The 21,154-nt window shown below is 40.8% G+C and overlaps 1 protein-coding gene across 1 annotated transcript in view; it reads left to right on the forward strand.

Moving 5' to 3' along the window:
- Positions 1-9,647: 9,647 nt before the first annotated feature.
- The window catches only part of DLEC1 (DLEC1 cilia and flagella associated protein), a 48,706-nt gene continuing 37,199 nt past the window's right edge, over positions 9,648-21,154 (forward strand). The window contains exons 1-12 of the mRNA XM_034060462.1: positions 9,648-9,842; positions 10,618-10,758; positions 11,713-11,869; positions 12,374-12,484; positions 13,509-13,702; positions 13,957-14,177; positions 14,411-14,492; positions 14,891-14,978; positions 15,800-15,973; positions 16,731-16,867; positions 18,336-18,428; positions 19,610-19,700. Coding sequence (XP_033916353.1) covers positions 9,648-9,842; positions 10,618-10,758; positions 11,713-11,869; positions 12,374-12,484; positions 13,509-13,702; positions 13,957-14,177; positions 14,411-14,492; positions 14,891-14,978; positions 15,800-15,973; positions 16,731-16,867; positions 18,336-18,428; positions 19,610-19,700 — 1,684 coding nt within the window. The remainder of the gene's footprint in view (positions 9,843-10,617; positions 10,759-11,712; positions 11,870-12,373; positions 12,485-13,508; positions 13,703-13,956; positions 14,178-14,410; positions 14,493-14,890; positions 14,979-15,799; positions 15,974-16,730; positions 16,868-18,335; positions 18,429-19,609; positions 19,701-21,154) is intronic.

A 21,154-nucleotide genomic window follows, 5' to 3' on the forward strand; every position in this document is an offset into this window, starting at 1 on the left:
AATCTAGTAATGTACTAGGTTACTGGTATGAAAACATTACTTGGAGTTATTATCACTGTAGGGAGAACAATGAAAAGACTGGTGCCAGGGTCCTGTCACCTTTATCTGTTAATGGCTCTTTTTGATATATCCCAGATTACAGCAGAGCTGAGACACTGAGCTTCACAGTCACTGATGTGCAGGTACACAAGCTCATTTCTAACCTGGAAAAAACACAGTCATCAGGCCAAGACACCTGCTATCAGAAGTGCTTGACATGTCTCTTCTTACCTGCACCAATAGCACTGGGGTCTAGAAGTTAAGTATGGAGGAAGGTTGATGATGAATGTCATTATGGTTATCTTAGTTCTTGGTACTGGGATAATCACAGTGATTAGATGCAATTGTTGATCTCACTACCTAATTGCAGCTTTTTTCATTGTAGCCAATTGTCCTGGTTTCAGCTGGGATAGAGTTAATTCTTCCCAGTAGCTAGTACAGTTCTGTGTTTTGGCCTTAGTCTGAGAACAATGTTCTTAACACACCAATGTTTTAGTTATTGCTAAGTAGTGCTTACTCTAACTCAAGGACTTTTCAAGTCTCTCATGCTCTGCCAGTGAGGAGGGACAAAAGAAGCTGGGAGGGAGCAGAGACAGGACATCTGACCCAAACTAGCCAGAAGGTATTCCATATCACAGCAGTTCATGCCCAGTATATAAATGGGGGAAATTGAACAGGACTGCCCAGTTCCTGCTTGGGGATGGGTATCAGTCAGCAGGTAATGAATAACAGACTTGTCTGTCTTGGGGTTTATTCCTCTCTCTCTTTTCTCTATTATTACTATTATTGTTATTGCTATTTTTATTTTTTTTTACCTTTTTTCCCTGATATTCCTCTGCATCCTCTACTGTGGAGGGGGAGGAAGCATGCAGCTGCATGGCACTTAACTGCTGGCTAGGGTTAAACCACAACACCAATTCGTATGAATGTTAAATGTGCAGAAAAGATTGGAAGTCTGAAGTATGTCTACATTTCAGAAAATGCTATTTTGTATAAGATGTCCCGCAAGTTTAAACCACACATGAAGATCTTGTGATTCCAGAGTGTGAGACACAGGTAATCAGTGATGTTACAAATAAGATGTTTTTATTTATGACCACAAAGAGTTAAAACTACATTCACACAAGCTCGGTGATATCAGACTTCCCTCGACACCATCTCAACAATCCGTGCAGAGCAGGAAAATGTTCTTGTATTGCTAACATCTCCAGAGCAGATGCCTATTGCAGAAAGTATGCAAGGAATCTGTGTGTCTCCCAGAGAACTAATGAATGGCCAGCCTTTTTGGAGTTAATTTATAATCAGCAATGCTGTTTGAAAAGCCAGATGTGAGATGAAGAGAAAGACACATACTGAAATCATACAGGGCAAAAAGAACCCCCAAAAAGATCAGACAAGATGACAATTTATTACTAGATTAATATTTAGATTAACATATTTCCTAAATGAATAAAAGGATGAACATGTAAATCTCATCAAATGTATTCAAAAAGAGTATTCCTAACCTCTCATGTAGCCTCTCCTAGTATTTAGTTTCATCTCATAAGATGAAAGTTAGGAGCACAGTTCAATAAACTGCCACTGAAGAGAGAGAAGCCTTTGAAAACAATGAAGAAGACTAAATTAAGATATTAAAGTACCTAAAAATAGGTACCTTCAGAGAGGTAGTGTTGTGTGTCTGAGTTCACATGCTATATCTTTGTTACAAAGGGAATAATAAACCTTTGCATTAAGTGCAAAGTAGAACTCAAGTTTATATGTAAAGGTGCAAAGTTACTTCCAAAATCATGTGTTTCTACTTGTGATCAATCAATCATTTATAATCTTGATCCATACCAAATCAAATGCAGCCGCATTCCTCTGGCCAGTGTAGTTACTTGGATTTTTGAAAAGAAAAAAAGGAGGGGATATCAGGGTGCAAAAAGAACCATAAAAGCTGCCCATTCAGGAAGTATTTTATTATTTTTTGGTGCCTCCTCATCAGTTCTGCAAGCCTGATGCAACCAAAAGAAAGAAAGGTTAAATGACTCATTTCCTTCCTGCTCCTGCTGTGGGGCACCTAAACCAGCAAAGCCTTTTAGACAGACATGCAACTCCTCTGATTGTAGGACACCTGATTTGTACAACTGCATGCAGACATGCTTGTGGGAACAATACCCGGAAACTAAAGCACAGATTGCTATTAATACGTACCCATGGGATCCCAGCTATGAGCTTGTGGGTTGCACAAGAACCAGAGGATGAAACCTGGAATCTATGATCTGGGCCTTGCCTTTGACCTTGTGGCACCTCAAACACCTCCCTAAGCTCCTCAGGTCTTCCCTCATACACTTACTCCAAATCATGCCATCAATTACCCTTGTGCCCACCATGTGATCCTTGAATTCTGCAAACTTCATCCTCCTCAGTTTCTCTGGGCACTTGTTTGGTGGAGGATAAGGTAAGAATCCCTATGGCCATCTACTCTTTTTAAAGATATTGCACTTGTAGCTGACACAGTCCTGCTTCTATCAGTGGTGGATCTTCTTTAGATGAAAGGTAAAAAGGGCTGCTCTGACAAAACAAAAGACAACCCAACAAACCAGCTTTGGTGGCTTACTGAACAGTTTCATATAGAAGTGTTGCAACCATGTGGTGTCTCAGCACAGGAACACACCAGTAGGACAAAATGGGACATGTTCTCACTGGTTTATGCTTTACATTTTTGTTATATTATATTCTTATACTCTTATTTATCCAATGAGGATCCAGATCGGATGCTTTTAATTCCCAGGTGCCAGCTGCAGCCCAGGTTAAAATGAGTTTTGAAGGGTTTTGTTTGCTTTCTGATGCATCAGGGATAATTCTGGGCTGCACTTTGGAGATGCAGGAATGTATATTTTTAAGGATAAATACAATTAAAAGAAAGAATTCACCCTTTCTGCTGAATATGAATAATAAGGTGAAGCCCTCATGTGCAAACATTTCGTCTCGCATTAGGAAATTGGTTGTTTTCAGGTCGAAATTGGCACTGTGATGGATCCCATGATAAACTGTCCCTGAGGGTCAGGGCATACTTTGATTGTTAATATGTCACTGATAGCATCTAGGTGCTCTTGGGGGAGAAAAGTGCTGCTCCTTCAACTTAACGACTTTAAAAACAGCACTTGGCTGCCTAGACACAGAAGTTTTCATGGCATTTCGAGTGCCGTGGGGTGTCCCAGTTGGCCTTCAGCTGCTCCAGAAGGCTGTCAGTCTCAAATAGATCCTATGTCAATGTCTGTCAGTCCCTGGGGAATATGTTATGTATCTTTGAGCATCTTACATGACAGATACCTAAATGTATGCAACTGCATGCAACACTGTCTTAAGAGCAAAACCTTCCCTCTCCGGGAAACTTTTCTTTGCTCAGAATCCAAAGGAAACTCCTGTGTTAGAAATAAGCCCTGAAATGTTTAAAGATCATGTAAATAGCCCCTAGAATAGCCTGCCTAGACAGATGTTATAATACAAACATAAGTAATAAGCTTAATAAAAAAGTTATTAGGTGCAGTTTACAGCAGGGCATAGTGGGGAGAAAAGCATCCATTCTGAGACCTCCCCACTAGGGCAATTCTTTGTCCTTGTTTCAGTGCCTTAGGTGAAGGCCAGTTAGATGGCAATAAATGAAGGTAAACGAGAACAATATATCCCTTACTTCATGATCTCCTGGGCAGAGTAAAGGGTGCAATTGAATGTGTCCTGCTAGCTTGGGCAGAAAGGAAGATGCTGACTTTGTAGGCAGGCACTAGTTCATCTGGGTGGTGAACCAAGCTGCCTCCTCACTTTCTTTGATCTACTGCAGGGTTCACATGGGAAAGCATATGCAAGCCTGGTGGTTTGGCTGCACTGGCCTTATCTTTCCCTACCAACAAAAATGAAACAATACACAGGGAAAGTGTATATTTTTCTGATGACAGACTCTGCATGCCCTCAGGACATCACCGCCTCCCACGCTCCCATCCCAGTGGGCTGGATTTTCTTTCTTTCATGCTGAGTTCCCCTGACTGTACTCTTACAGACACTATTTCCTCCAAGGCTAGGAGCACAGTTTGGAGCTAACTTGGGCAGCAAGAATCAAAAATTAGGCCAGCCTGGCCTTAGTAAATCCAAGCCACATCTTTAACATCTCTGCTAATAGGGCAGTTTGCAGCAGCCATGAGCCCTGTTTCTCTGGAAGATGCCAGTCAGACACTCTGCTCTGATATCTACAGCCTACATCCTGTCCTTGCACTTCAGCTCTTTGCAACAGGTGACATTGTGTTGCCTGTGATCAATTTACTCATGTCCCATTCTACCCTTGCAAGTGCTTTGAAAGTAGCTTTAGCACTCCCACATTCATGTTGCCCCAAAGTGAACAGTCTCCCTGAGATTATCTTCTGGGACTAGAGCATGATGTTCTTGTTGCAGCCCTAACCCAGGTGTCCTTCTAGGTCATTTGTCTATGCCCAAATTCCCAAGGATAAAGGGATAAAAATGCATTTAAGCCCAACCCATTCATCTCCATGAAACAACATAGCCAGGAAAGATACTCTACGGAGCTTGGCCTAAATTTGCAGTTTTCAGGGATGTGAAAAGAGCTCAATGCTAAGGTAAAATTTAAAAATCATTTATCCTGAGGTTCATCTTAGAAACTTCTTTCTCCACTGGGCTGACATTCCTGTAAACTTCACCCTCAGTGCTCCGTGGTGGCTGCATCTAGCCGAGAGGGAATTCTGGGTTCAACAGTTTACACTAAATATAAGCTGTCTGAATCTGGGCCTGTCAGGACCACCATCTGCTTTCAACACATTTTTGCTTATGCTCTTATTAAAGCAGAATGAAGAGCAGGAGACAAACCTAGAAAAAAAATCCTAAGAAATACAGTTTCTTTGGGCAGCCTGTGCCAGGGCCTCACCATCCTCACAGGGAAGAACTTCTTCCTAATATCTAATCTAATCTTTCCTTTATCAGTTTAAAGCCATTCCCGTTGTCCTATCACTGCATGCCCTTGTAAAAAGCCCCTCTCCAGCTTTCTTGTCGGCACCTTTAGGCACTGGGAGCTGACCTAAGGTCTTCCCAGAGCTTTCTCTTCTCCAGGCTGAACAACGCCATATCTCATAGCCTGTCTCTATGGGAGAGGTGCTCCAGCCACCCAGTCATCTTTGTGGCCTCCTCTGGACTCCCTCCAACAGGTCCATGTCCTTCTTACATTGGGGTCCTCAGAGCTGGACGCAGGACTGCAGGCAGGGATTATGAGCTCCTTGTTCTGCTCTGCTTGTGAGTCCCAGTGTCACAGCAGCACTGGACCCTCCAGCTGGATCTCTACGTGGAGGCGTAGCCTGTTTACAGCTTAATTAGAGAGTGATGTATCTGCCCAGACACTGTCTGAAAGGAATGACTGGCTCCTTTGTGTGTGCATTTTCCACATGCTTCTCCTACATGTTGGGTGTGTCTGGTTTGTAAAATCCCATGTGGCTTGAGTGAAATTACAGTGTAAGTATTTCAGCAGAAGTACAGCAAATACCCACTGACATGTTTTAGTGAAGGGCAGACTTGTAGATACAGGAGAGAGGTCTGGGAAACAAAGAAAAGCTTCAAGTCAGGAAGTGTACACTGGAAGCAAGTGAAAGGGTTGACTCATGTCAGGAGACAGCCACAAAATAACACCATGCAAGATGTTAAGAGACAAAATAATGAAGAATATCCAGGTGGAACTGCCAGCTGCAGGTTATTTCAGATTGTCACCAGGAGAACGGGAGATGACCCAAGTACAGCCATCAAGGCAAGATCTGTAAGAAACAGATAGTCCTTAAACTAACTAGGACATTTGAAGAAAAAACCTTTGGCAGGACAAGGAAGCAGTGCAATGCGAAAAGCCAGCTTCCAGAAGCTGAGCTGTTGGGCATTTTTCACCTGAAAGTGAAAGGTTATTTCACCATTTTCCGTGTCTGCAAATTTTACTTGAGTTTTAAGGTCAGATTATTGATGCTGGTTCTAGTTCTTCTTCAAGGTACACATGCTAGCATGCAAAGGAGACAAATGTTCCAGTGATACCTGTTTGGCTGCATCTGCAATAATTATAGGGTAATATATAGCTTTTCCAGTGTAATTAATAAAAAACGCTTTGCCTAATACACTGGCAAGAGAATATGCTAGATTGCAACGAAGTATTTTTAGCTGCTAAAATGCCTGATCAGGACAAACATTTAATATAATGATTGTTTTTAAAGGCTTTCCTGAATACATGGACACTCCAGTAAGACCACTGGAGGGCAGCAACGTCAAAGTGAATCATTCATCAGCATACTTCTGGGAATTGCTTCGTAAAAACCCAAACCCAAGAACTTAGCAAAGAATTAGAAATAATTAGAAATAATTTTCTGCTACCCAGATGCAGATCTGTGAAATAGTGCAAAAGACAGTACTGCATCATTTTCCTTACTTTCCTGCATGTAAAGAATGCCACCTGAATTCTACATGACTTTCCGTTTCCAGAAAGTGCTCAAAACATCAAAAAACACGATAAAAAACAAATACAGATATGGTCTGAACCCTATGGATTTGTGGGGTTTTTTTAATCAATTTACTACTTTGCATATCCTTTTGTATACATATATATAATTTGCATTGTATTCAATGCAAATGAATCCATATTATTGCATCAATATAACGGGGGCAACACATTAGCAGAATTTTTAATTTTTATTGAAGGAATACGTGTTGACAATAATTTAAGATTATAGTTTGTCAAGCACGGCTGTCCATTGCTTTGAAATATATAAAGAAATATACTTGCTGAGTTGCAGGTCATAACACCCATTTATACTTTTGATAAAATATGAGCAAGGTACATAAGACTGCCATGGAGCTTGCTAGTTTTGTAATAAGTGCAAGATACAGTTCACTCTACAAGGTAGTTATGTACGTATCACCTCTTAATCCGAACTTGAGCTCCCTGATTGCATTCAAATCACATCTAGTCATTTTATATATAAATATGTTCCATTACTGTTGGTCTTAGAAAGCTAACAAGCAGAAAGGAGCTGGGCTTGCCTTAGCTACAGTGTCATTTGGTACCTGGATGCCTGAACAAGCCATTTACCTGACCGCCAGGTGGTTTTGTAAGGTTACAATTGGAAGAATCTTTTCTGAACATGCTACTACCAGAAGCAAGTATGGTTTTGGAAAACAGCTAAACTTTGAAGAGTCCTTGTGGGATAACAAGGAATGCTTGAAAATCCTAACCCAGGTGAGGATCACCTGGGGAGTGTAAACAAATAAATAGAAAGAACAGTATGATCCTGACAAGACACAGAGACTACTTTTGAGGGTGGAATAATCCTGACTTTAGCAGAATTTATGATCCCTCTAAGGTTCTGTGACTTAGGTTATGTCTACCATAGTGGGTGGCCTGGTGCATTAGGAGCAGAACTGCAGTGGAAAAAAAAGTTGGTGCTCAGGAAAAATGTCCACTCTATAGGCATTTAGGGATGTTTTATTTCAGACTAGCTTTTGACTGATTCTGTAGATTGAGAGACCATTAGCTGACGGCGCATATGAGGTGAGCTCCTGGAGAGCTTGATTTCAGATTAGTTTCCTCCAAGAGAAATGCTATTGTACTCCACATTGCACAAAAGCATACAAAGTGGAGCCCTCAGGAGTCTCTTCAGATCCACACACCCAATCTAAATCAAAATGTTAGCATAAAATCCAACCTTTTGTGGCAGAGAAAGGAAAGACAAGGTAAAATGTCAGGTAGAAGTCATACATGACAGTTAGAGAAAGTGTCTACATTTGTATCTATAAATGTAGGCTAAAGTTTCCATTTGGGTTGTGTTGGGTTGGGTTTTTTTTCTTACATGTATGAGCCTTTGGAAGTTAAATATCTTAGAATAGTAAAAAAGAGGATTGAGATATATATGAAAATTGTCCTTCTGTTCATCATATTTATACAGAGATACGAAAATATGTGTCTTATATATGATATATAAGAGCTTTACAATGGGAACAGTGGCATTGTTTTTTTAGGTTTATATGAGTAAATGATGATGGGGTAAAAATGGAGATCTAACAAAAAATATACCAGTGTCGTTTGGGAAAGAACTGTGTATAGCTCTTGGCCAGATCTCTTCTGATCTTGCATTTGACTACTGGGCAGATGGATCTCACCTTCACTTCCAGATTCCACAGTGCATTTCTGGACTGCAGTTGAGGAAAAAAAGAAAAATCCAGCTTCTAAACTGAGCTGATCTGCTTGGCAAGTTACTGAAAGACAGTAAAGATGAAAGTACAGAAAGTTTTTTCCACAGTCAGTTTTCATGTACCTCTATATACTATTTTAAACAAAAACATCTGTTTTACTGCCACTACTCTGAGGCTTTCTTAAAGGCTGGGAAAGAATTCTTAAATGCTGGATTTCATTAACATTTAAGTTAGCGAACAGATGTTATAATCAATTGTAATAATACATCATAAGAAAAGTTGGAATTCTTATATGGAAAAATGTCCAAATTTGGATGTGTCAACCTACTTTTAAAGGCAAGGACACACTTATGTGCCTGCACAGAAACAAAGCTGTGAATCTTTTCTGTTGGAAAACCCAGGTACCTGGTTCCACCCTTGCCAGATGTCAGTGATTTCTCTGACTTACCTTAACCTTTAGATCAGGATATTGCAGATTTGCCAAGCTTTCTCTTGGGAAATTTTCCCTTTTTCACAGGGAAACTGAAAACACATCAGTGCCTCTAAGTCTAATTTAGTGTCTTATCCCAGACTCAGAATGTGGTGAGCTGATGAACTAAAGCAACATGTTGTAGCCAAAAGCCCATTTTGTAGGCTTGCCTACAAAAGCCAGTTTTTCAACCACCCCCCAGCCCTTTTGCCTACTTCTCATGGAACAACACCAGCTGGTGAACTGTAATTGCCTTTCTGATGGTTATTTTCCATGAAGTACCATCAGAGGGCAGCGATGTTGCCCACTTCCAACCCCTGCAAACCCCAGTGGAGCCCCATGACCCTTATAGCAAGGGAGAAGCCCCGGGGCCCACAGTAAAAAGGCAAGAAGGAGGCAGGATAAGCAGAAAGTGCTTCGCCGGAATGGTTTCTAAGGAGAACACCTCCCGCTGCAGCAGGAGCAGGCGGCTGTTGTTAGCAACGGGCGTACACAGCTGGGGCGCTCCTGCCGGCTGAGGGAAGATGGATGGCTTCTGGGGCTGATGATGAATTACCCCAACTCCCAGCCCTCGCAGCCGGGCTGCGGCAGCAGGGACGAGCCCTGCCTCGACGAGCAGCCGGTGGCAGCTGGGGAAGCAGGAGAGGGTTTGTCTTCTTCCCTCAGCTGCCCACCTCACGGCCTGCAGCCAAGCCTGACACCGGCAGAGGGGCAAGCCGGGCCAACAGGAAAGCCCAACTCCCCACAAAGGCTTCAGGTCAACATTTTGTTTCTTTTCTTATTAATTCACACAGCTCCGCCGCTTTAAAAGAGCACACAAAGTAGCTATTTTGAGTGGGCAGAAGTGGGGCGCGACTCTCACAGAGACGCGGGGAGTCGCCGAGCCCTCTAAGAGCACTGGTATGGCGGCGAAGGGCGGCCATGGGTGTGAGGGGTGATGTCCCCTTCAAGGGTAGTGGGGCTTCCCCCCGATCCCTCGGACGGAGCTCAGCCCCGGGTGCCTCCTCTCCGCCCCGCACGGTCGCTCAGCAACGGCGGCGCGTCCAGGCCGCGGCTGAGGGACGGGGCTGGCCAGGGCCGCCCCAGCGCCGGGCTTGCCATGGCGCAGCGGAGCTTCCACCCCTGCACGCAGGTAAGGCAGCGGGCAGGGCCGCACGGCACTCACACACCGCAGACAGCCTCACACGTGTGTATGTACACACATGCACACTGACACACACACAGCTTTGGGCATACACCTCACACATAGCCTCTCACACACACACTCTCCCTTGCAAACAGCCTCCCATGCATGCACACCCCTGCACACACGCAAACAGCCTCATATGCGTGCACACTGACACACACACCCCTCACAAACACACTCTCGCAAACAGCCACACACACTCCTCTTCAAACAGCCTCACATGCATGCATACCCCTGCACACAGACACACACACACACACATCACTGCATGCACCCTGAAGCACACAAATACATGGTGTACACAAGGACTGGTACTCACACATATAGTACCCTGTACAGGGGATGTATCTCACATACACACCACTCACCCCATATGGACGCATTCCTGCATAAACCATTGCACACATACACAGCTGTGCACACAGAGATCTGTGACCACCACAGTCACCTGCATGCACAGCCACCCAGCACAGGCACACCACCTGTGTGCATGTATGACCTTATGTACACACATGTGCACATGCTTACATACATGCCCTCACGTATCAGTGTTCATGTGCAGTGTGTTCCTTTTCAGGGCCCTTCCTGGATATCTTTCCCAGCCATTTTCTCCCACTTTTCCTTCTTCGTTTGCTAATTCCAGCCATTTTCACATGCCCAGGGATTTCATCTGATCCTGTCTTTGGCCATCAGTATGAACATCTTTGTTTTCTTTTCTCAGGACATCTCCCCCTTGTTGGCTAGCATTTTTGAGGACTTGTACACTGGAGATGTTTTTGGGGAAGATCTGGAGACAAACTGGATCAAGTCCCAGGGAGGAGACAACGTTTATCATGAGAGCTTTACTGAGGAGCTACAGAAGGTACAAGTCAAAACCAAGTCAGGGTTTGGAGATCTATTCAGCTTTCATTGCTACTTCCTAAGATAAAATGAAAAGTCAGAGGGTAGTCCTAGAACTGCCATTGTAATGGAAATTTACTCAAGCACAGTTTCCCACAGAACCTTTCATATAAGTTAATATTCATCACATGCTCCTTTGTGATGTTCTCAGCTCCGGACAGCTTTTCAGACACAGATTATAACCAGTAGCCCTATTCCACTGGCCGACAACTCCCTGTAACTGCTGGTACTAGACTTCCTATCTTGCAATAAATTATTCTGATGTGGTGCATTTTGAAACCAGATGCTGCAAATATTATTTATTTATGCTTAGTGGTGCTCTATGACACATAATCTATTAGCATTTGCAACTCTTTTTGGGAATCTTGGATTAAATCTACAGTAGAAATGCAAAATACTTGTGTTAATCGTTGCTCTGATAGGTAGTGTCAGTGTATAATCAACAGTAGAAATGCAAAATACTTGTATTAATCATTGCTCTGATAGGTAATGTCAGTGTATAAAAGTAGAGTCTATTGCTGGATGGTTCGAGAAACAGGTATTTTTTCCATTCGTACTCCCTCAAAGGTTATCAGAGCTGAGAAGTCTGAAGTTTTGTACTTCTTTTGAGTCATTTATGAATATATTGATAGACACATGCTCTGAGCTGCTGTCCCACAGAAGGTAAAAGACATTTCCCTTGTCCTGAGAGGATCTCCTCATCTATCACACACTTTTCTTCAGTAGTGCTTCTTACCCAGCACAAGTTAAATGATAGAAATGAGTTTAACAGGCCAGTTTATGCTTGTAAAGTAATTATGTTTTACAAAGCTACCTGTATTTACCCCTTAAAGGCAAATAGAAAACATTTACCTGTAAGGAGATTTTAACAGCTCAAATTACATTCATTTGTCTACATTCACCCATGCTCTGACAGCTTCTTGATGAGTATAACTGCCGGCTGAGAGAAGCTGACAGAGCAGAAGAGAACATCATTCAGGCCCAGGAACGAGCAAAAGCAGAAGAAGAAAGGGTCCTAAATGAGCTGAAGGCAGATGTGGGGGAAGATTTCCACAAAATGGGACTGCCACCAGGTGAGGATTCTGGAAATACTCTCTCTCCCTGCTACATGCTTATAGTACCTGGAGACTAATGCCACATTTGTCTAAATCACTAGTGGGGCTGACACTAGACTCGGTAGGTATTTGGTCTGGCATTACATCCATAGAGCAACATCGAAGGATTTTGTGAGGAGATTCAAGTAAAGTAACATCTGTTTAACACTGCAAGAAACTAAACATTTGCAATTAATGGCTTACCACAGCATATATACCTTGATATGCAGTAGCAACAAACAGAGATTAGGTGTTTCTCCAATGGTTGCATAGCTGGTTTTGAAGTGAATTAGAACTGTGGGTACTTGTCCAAGTCTTGGGATTAAAATACCAAATTTTTTCTCTATCCAAAAATACTACCTGATGGTGATGCATTATAAAGACATTACTTTGAATGAATCAAGATAGTGTATTAATCAAGATAGCATATTAGTGTACTAAGCTTTTGCATGATTTGTTTGTTTCTTTGTTTCACTATTGCAGTGGCATCCTGTTTTAGGTGGATTGTGGACAATGAACTTCTCAGAAAAAACAATTTAATCTGCCCTGAAGACTATATCACTGATAAATCTCCTCCTACTAGAGCACCCAAAGGTAACTTCTAAAGCAGAGAATAAATTAGATTTTTTAGAACTTTCTATAATGCTTGAATCATAGGAGGATGTAGCAGATCTGAGTATATTTTTATACTGCCAAAGCAGAAGGGGCTCTAGTATTACAAGCATAAAATTCCACTAAGGGGACACTGTCAAACTAAAATTGATAAACTAAAAATGATTGAGTTTAAATGTGCTTAATCATGAAATTTAATGGTGGTCACACGTTTGCTGGTAGTTCTTTCCATCTGGCACAAAAACTATATTAACTATGACTGCTCTGCCCCTACTTAATTTCATTAGCACAAAGCTGCAATTCCATCCTGTATACAGGGAAAGAAAGTGGTCACATTAAAAGCTATTTTCAGGGAAATAGAACTGTATGCTTTTTGGGGGGTTCTAGAAAAAAAAAATCAGTTCAATTTGCAAATGGAGATCGTTTTTGTGCAATGTCAGGACTTCTTCTTTTACTGACTTATGAGGCGAAGGATTTTACTATCACTAAACTGACATTTTTCAACCAAGTCAAGGCAAACATTTCAGAGTGGTCAACTTAGTCACAAATTCCAAGATTTGTTTTTTTTTTTTCCACATTGTAATTCCAAACAAAGCCAAAAATCTAACATCTCAGAGTTTGCTTAACAGTAGGAACATGGGACTAGATGGTACATCCTGTTTATGTCAACTTCCTGACTTTCATAAGACCATCATATAGATATTTTTGTAAATTGAACAGGACGTTCTAAGTTCCATTGACTTTTAAGATTAACACAGCTTTCTGAGAGTGATATAACTTTCTTTGTATATAGCTTGCTTACTCAGTATTTCTAAATGCTTTGTTATTAAAGCACTAAGCTACATTTTTGCAAAACACACTATAAATTTAAAATAAATTCTAGAGGATTTAAAGTATATTTTTACCATCAACGAAACTAAAATAAGTTCATACCCTTACACTTAGAATAAGTGCTTGTAATTCATGTTTTTTCTCTTATAGACTTAATTTTTAATTTGAATTGCAGGAAAATCAGAACCTGGCTATGTCAAAGAGACTTTTGCTTTTAAACAGCGTGTTTCTTCACGCTTAAGGGACAAGATGCCTGCAGAGATTGCACATCTACAGAAAATACCTGGTAGACTGCCAAATGTGTCTTTAAGCACATTAACTCTTCTTTCAAGTCCAGACTCTAGCCACCAGACTAAAAAGATAAGTAAGGTACATTTTATAGGTCTGGTTTAGTCTGTCAGAACTATAAGGTCTATTGCTGTTCCTGTAACAAAGGTGAATATCAATGCATTAGTTGATTTGGCTGCAGTACTTATTTGATCTTTTAAGAAAAGTGAAACATAACATTTCCGTATGAATTTTCCATTCTGTATAGCTTTAATTGTAGGTGTACAGATACCTTTATCATCATCCTCAAAATTACCATGTTTAATTTTGCGCCATGATCTCTTTGTTTTTCGAAGAAAACTAATGCCTCACAGAAGCTGGCTGGCAAAGATAGTACGTGCAAAGCTGAGAGAGAAAGTGAGCGTGCTTACCTTGCCAGACTTGAGAAAAGGCAGAATTACTTGAAGAACCCTCGCTTTTTCCCACCAAATTCTCTTCATGGAGGCAAATCTCTTGTCATTTCTCAAGGAAAGGTGGAAAAAAACACAGCCAGAAGGAAAGAAGAAGATGAAAAAGGGTATGCAGTATATACAGTTTCTTGATTTTGAGCTGGAGTACACAGAGAGACTCCACCATAGAATTACAAGTAGGTATTCGAGCTAAATAGCTATGATGTAGTCACTTAGGAAACAAAGTATGTCTGTATGATATTTTTTTTTACTAAGGGATACATTTTTCAATTTCCCATTGTATCCATATTCAAAGAACTGGGCAGTGAGGTAATGTCTACAGCTTTTTTTTCTCTTTCAGAGATACCTCATTTGTTCCTGTGTTTCTTGCCAATCCACCTGCTGTTATGTTTTCTAATTATGAAGTTGGCCAGGTTTATGAGGTGAGAACTTACTTCTATGTAGAGAGTTAATTCTGCTACTAAGGAGCATTATGTCCTGCTATAATCTGTGTATCTCAGGCAACCTTTAGGCTTCCTGCAGTTTAACAGAAGTCTGAGTTTCTTCATTATATTGGATTAATGACCTTATAGCTTCCTTGAAGATACTCTTTCACACTTGCCACTGACACACTAACTATCAAAAACTAAAAGGGACCTTTTCAGTCTCCGCTTTTTTTTTTTTTTGTAGTATCTGATTCAGCCTTTATTGAATAAACTGAGGGTTTTAGGTTGGTTGTGATAATAAATTAGTTACTACTAGTGGAGAACTAGGGAATTGCAAACATTACAGTGAGTGTTGATAAATATAATGGAGTATTTTGTTTTCTTTTTAAATGAAGATGACTGTAGAGCTGCAGAACATCACTTCAACATGTCATTATGTAAGACTTATCCCTCCCTCTACTTCAGCATTTGCCATTGGACCAGGTAAGCATTCCTTTTACTGCCTTTAAGATGTTAACACATAAGAGATCTAATTTATCAGCTTATCAGCTTGAACAAAGATTTTTCAGAGATGTTCTGTTTGCTTCTGCAGTCCATAGTGCTCAGTTCTTTAGAAACTGAAGGTTGACTTATGTCTTTAGGACCATTCACATGCAACTCATAAGCAGATTCAAATGGTCTAATAAGGAATTCAAGAAGACAAACTTACATTACATTTTTCAAAGTTAGGTTGAAATATATTCATGGAATACCTGGATTGAGTCTTATCCAAAATGCATCTAGGAACAGACATAGTTTCCCTTATGGGGAGGAGAGTAAGAAATAATATACTTCAGTTGCAGTAAGGAAGATTAGATTAGATTAGATTAGATTAGATTAGATTAGATTAGGGGATATATAGTACAATAGATAGGCAGTGGGAGAGATTGCCTAAGGAGATTGTGGTATCTCAGTTACAGGGTTGGAGGAATATCTAGAAAAAGTTGGATGCCTCCATGTAAGCCTTGCTGTTGTGTGTAGAGGAAAACTTGATAATTTCTCTAGGTTTCTCACTTTGTTTTCTGTAGTTACAAAAAGCATATTTCAGACACAAAAATCTTCTTTGAGTGGAAAGGAAGATATGCACATGCACAGATTACTCTGACAGGCCTTTTGTGGTCATTCATTTTTATCAGCTAGACTTAGGCCATAAATGGGGAGATTTTACAGGCACCTTTCCAGAAAGAGATGTGATCATAAATACATATGCCAACTTTGGGAGGTTTTAATTGTTTTCAATTCCTTTCATTCTTTTTTTTTCCAAGGAAAATTTCCAGGAAAGGGAGGACTGATTGCTCCTGGGATGACATGCCAGTATACAGTCCGATTTACTCCTAAATATCCAGGAGATTATGAAGACTGTATGTTAGTGGAGACTCAAGTATCAGAACCTCTTTTCATCCCGATCCAAGCTAAGAGACCACCTCCAGTGTTAACATGTCAGTACTGTCCAATTCTTAATTTCTCTGAAGTTAGAAGTATTTCTTTTTTTTTTTTCATTTGACTGTCTCCAATTTTATGTCACAAAACAAACATGGACAAATTTGGCAGTGCAGTTTCTATGTTTTGATATCTACCTCGTTTTCACTCATAACAATTTGACTAGTTACTAAAATGTAATCCTGACAAATTTTTCCTCAGTCATTTATGCTTCTATTAGAGAAGTGAGCTGGAGCCAATTTTCTAGGTTTGTGTCTTGTTGATTCCTGGATTCCTAACTGTAATTACTTATACTAAATACTTAGGAATTATGATTTAGTTATAAACATTTGATGGTATTAATTAATATTCATTCAATATTACATTAATTATATTCATTAATTATTATATACCTGCAGGATTCACCTCTCAAATTTCTATCTTCAGCTGTACGAACCAGGATGACTTTTGCAGAAACTTGCTTTGATTTTTGCTAAATTCACCTTTTCTGTTATACTGAGAATGTTTCAAAAGTCTTACTTTCTGTTATCATTCAATAGAGTCTTTAAGTAGGAAGCACCATTAAAATGTAAAATATATGTCAAAATATACACCTTATACTGTTCAGCTTTCAAATGGAAAGAATATGAAGGGGGTTAGGAATGCAACACCCAACATATTCATATGCAGTAATGTTGTCTGTAAAGAGTTATTTAAGAAGCAGCTGGCAAGCCTTCACTGTCTGTGTAGTCTGACTTTCTGTGTGGTTCATTGCAGTGCCTCATATCATAGACTGTGGTCCCTGCCTTGTTGGAGGAATAAAAGTAATGACAATTTTGTGCAGAAATGAGGGAATTAGAACTGAGAAATTCTCTATAATGCCAAAGAAAGCCTGCCCATCTCCTAATTTTGGGGTGAGTGATTAGAAAGGAAATACTGGACATGGTATGGTATAGTTGCCCTGACACAAAGGCTTTCAAATTAGTCATGGGGTATTAGCACAGAAGTCATAAGCCCTTGCTGGGGACATTGGTATTGCCACTCCCTCAGGGATTCACATTTGTCCTCAATACCAATCTTTCTGGGTGTCCATACCTCCTGCCTGTGCTCTGTCTTGACTCTGGAAGGTTTCTTGCTCAGTGGTGGGGTAAACTCAGCCATAGGTTAGGGAAAAGATAATTAGCCTGAACTTTAACTTTACCCTTAATACAAATAGAAATGCAATCAATTTGAGCATTGCTTCAGCTGATTTTCTCTCCCTTCCCACTAAAGATACCATTTACTGACTTTGCTGCACCTGTAGAGCTTGCAGCCAACTCCAGTACTGCAGTCTTTAGCTTTCCATCACAAAACATTTAAATGAATGGAATGAGACTGCACTTGGAGTATTGTGTGCAGTTCTGGTGTCCTCAACATAAAAAGGACATGGAACTGTTGGAACAAGTCCAGAGGAGGGCCACGAGGATGATCAGGGGACTGGAGCACCTCCCTTATGAAGACAGGCTGAGAAAGTTGGGGCTGTTCAGCATGGAGAAGAGAAGGCTGCGTGGAGACCTCATAGCAGCCTTCCAGTATCTGTAGGGGGCCTATAGGGATGCTGGGCAGGGACTATTCACTAGAGACTGCAGTGATACGACAAGGGGTAATGGGTTAAAACTTAAACAGGGGAAGTTTAGATTGTATATAAGGAAGAAGTTAATTGCTGTAAGAGTGGTGAGACACTGAAATGGATTTCCCAGGGAAGTTGTGAATGCTCCATCCCCGGCAGTGTTCCAAGGCCAGGTTGGACAGAGCCTTGGGTTACATGGTCTAGTGTGAGATGTCCCTGCCCATGGCAGGGGAGGTTGGAACTGGATGATGTTAGGGTCCTTTCCAACCCTAACTATTATATGATTCTATGACAAAAAGGATAAGATGTAGCTGGCAGGTTGGCTTTTATGTGCTGGAGAGAAGTCTAAAGTGACAGCTGATGTGCCAGGATGTCCATCCTGAAATGCTTTACATTTCCAACTCAAAGTGAGTTATAAGCATGGAGAAGCAGACAAAGCCCTGTGCTCAGACAGAGCTTTTCCTCTGTGAACATGAGTATTAGGGCTTCTGACACTATCATTTGTCTTTGGAGACAGCACCTTCCCTCTTGCTTTTACCAAGGTAATTATAAAATATAGAGCACTTCTTCTAATCAAGCCATATACATAACTCACACACTTTTGAGAGATGTGAAAATACAGTAAAAGGTAAACCAGAGAAGTAGTATTCTGCCTAGTTTAGGTAATCTTGTATTTTAAAAACAACAAACTCAATCTAAGTTTTTAATCTTTCTTTTTTTCTCTTTTCTTTTTTTTAATATATATATATATATTTTTTTTTTAAACAACGTAGGCTATTGCCACTGATGGTTTTGTGATACAAGCTCCTTTTGGGATCCATCCTCCTGTGCTTGAGCTAGCCTCAGGGCAGAATACAACAATAGAGGTTAGTACCACCTGCTATAGAAATTATTTGTACCTTAACAAATAGATAAGCAAACAAGATCATTTTAGAAGATCTTGGCTGGACTTTGTCAATTTGGACTTTGTGAGTTTTTTGTGTGAGCAAAAAAGCTTGAATCTTTTTGTGCAATTATGCTGAAAGAATTGCGAATCTTACTGGAGAGTCATTCATGGAACTTCCAAATCTTGTTTAGCCACTCAGAGACCAGTCAGATTTTTCCCACACTAAGAATCCTGTTAGAGAAAATAGGAATCTGAGAACACAGGAGTGCTTATTTCATTCCTGCTGGGGCATCAAGTCCAAGAAAGTTTTCCTTTCTGAGCTTCCTTGGAAAAAAAGAACATTTAGGGAGAAAAAAAAAATTAAATCTTTCATGTAACAGGTACAAATAATTTATTTATGATGTGCTCTTTCCTTAAAAAGATAGTGCAGTAAGTATGAATTAATGGTTGCCACCACTGTTTTGTCTGATGTGGGTCACATTTTATTACAGATCAATATGAGAAGAATGATATGGAGAGTATGTCTAGCCTTCAGCCCTTCTTTTTACTAGTTTCTCCTAGCTGGTGATGAGAGGAATGGGTTAGGCAGGAGAAGGTAATAAAGGAGAAATGTTTCTTCTCCTGTCTTCCCATGTGCATTGCTTTAACAGGGACAGGTGGGAGAGGGAGAGAAAGAGAAGATAAATTAGGATGGGTTAGGTTTGCAGGTGATAATGGATGACAGATAGAAGAATCAGCTAAGGGTTTTGGCTCCTGAACCATTCTTGTTGAGCTGCAACTTAGGGGGGGTATACAGCATTTATCCTGCTCACACTGTTGTAGCTTGAAAGGCAGCAGTGGTATTAGTAAGTGTTCGAGGGCAGATCCAATTTTGAGGGTGTAATTCATGCAACTAAAGCAAGAGACTACCCACATCTCCAGGGACTGCAAAAGCAGCCTCTGGCAATCATCCAGGTATGTGCATGTAAAATAGTGATCCAGAAAACACATATTTCTTTCTGGTTTGTGTTAAGGGACTGTGACATTGTCTGTTTCTTGCAAATGTAAGATTTAATAACTAATCACTGGAGTTGTCCTTTAGTGAGTGTTTATGAATGTAAGTTTATTCCTTTCTGGAGAGAAAACAGTAACAGTCATTGCTGTTTTACTTTTCTCTTTCAGGTAATGTTTTTTCCTTCTTTTCCAGAAGTCTCACAGCAGACATACACTATTGTTTGTGACAATTGCCAGGACAGCGACGTTACAGTCACAGGTTTGTCTCTAACAGCTTTCAGAGGTTACATTTCTAGCACCATATTGAAACAAGGGGAACAGAAAATCACAAAATGGAATTTATAAACCTTTAGAATTAGTTTTAAGCAATGTTAAGTTCAATGGCTTTGTAACAGTAGCAGTGGGAAATTACTGAGGTGCATAATACATAGAAAAAATAGAGTACAGCTAGAGAACATACTGGCACAAGATAAATCGTTATAGTTGATGTGGTCTTAAGAAAAACAGTCTAGAAAAACAGGACACAGGGATAAGGAGTATCTGGGAATAGCAGGTGTCCAGGATAGGCTGTGGGTAAACTAACTGATAAGTAGGAGGATAGGGGGATTATTATGTCTCTGGTGCTAGTGAACCAATTAAACTGGTATGAGCATCTACTGCGCGTGCTTCAAAGGCTGCCAGAAGTGATGAAGATTGTTGGAAGAAGTAAACGACCCTCAGAGACCACCACCACAGTTCTGTACGCATGCGGGGAGCTTTCTGGAAAATGATGTAATCCATACGTAGCCTCATGAATATGTATGTATGCCCAGGGACTATATAAGGATGGCTTGTGTAGTAATAGAGAGACACACGTTAGGAGGAGTTATCCCCCGTGTCTCCCGGCGCCGCAATAAAGAATACCTGCTTGTCAGCTTGAAAACTTTGTTGGCAAGTTTGTTCCTGGAGTTTTCTCCGAATCAATTTGGCACCCCAGATGGGACCCTCTCTGCTCGGCTGCAGGACCCGCTGAGGACAGGGCTCCCTAGGGCCCTCGGGAGTCTTTCCCGGAGGGACCCCTCGACTCATTCGGATCACTGCGGGAGCAGACAAGGACCATCTTCGTAAAAGGTATTCTTTTCTTTTCTATAGTCTGTAAGGTGCAGGGGGCATCTTGCATAAAGACTGCATTGGTAATTGGGTTGGTTTGGTATGCGTACGCAAGGTTTGGAAGCCTTCCGTAAATCGAGATAAGAAATCTCGTAGGTAAAGGCGTATACCCGGCTGCTAGCGTCCGTTTGGTATACACCCACAAGAAGCAGGGGGCTTCTTGTGGTTTGGGTTGTACAAGACGCAGTGGGAGTCTTGTAGAAAAGGTTTTGGATTTTACTGGCATACACCCTCAAGAAGCAGGGGGCTTCTTGTGGTTTGGGTCCTGCAAGATGCAGGGGGTGTCTCGTGGAAATGGTTTTGGATCTTGTTGTGGCTTGTGACATTAAGGATTTTGGTCTTGTGATTTTGGTATTGGTGACAGGATATTATAACTGTGTTATTAACTGTGGTTTGTTTGATAGAATTTTAGTCTCTGTCTTTTTCAAGTGTTGTAACTGTGTGGAGTGTGTCTGTGGGATCCCGTGTGTGTGTGAGTGAGAGATTAATAATGGAAAATCAGCAGAGTGAAGAGATCATGCAAAAGAGTCCTTTAGGGTGCATTTTGGCACACTGGAAAGAACT

This window comes from Melopsittacus undulatus, chromosome 1 (genome assembly GCF_012275295.1).
Source record: "Melopsittacus undulatus isolate bMelUnd1 chromosome 1, bMelUnd1.mat.Z, whole genome shotgun sequence".
In the NCBI taxonomy this organism is placed as follows: Eukaryota; Metazoa; Chordata; class Aves; order Psittaciformes; family Psittaculidae; genus Melopsittacus; species Melopsittacus undulatus.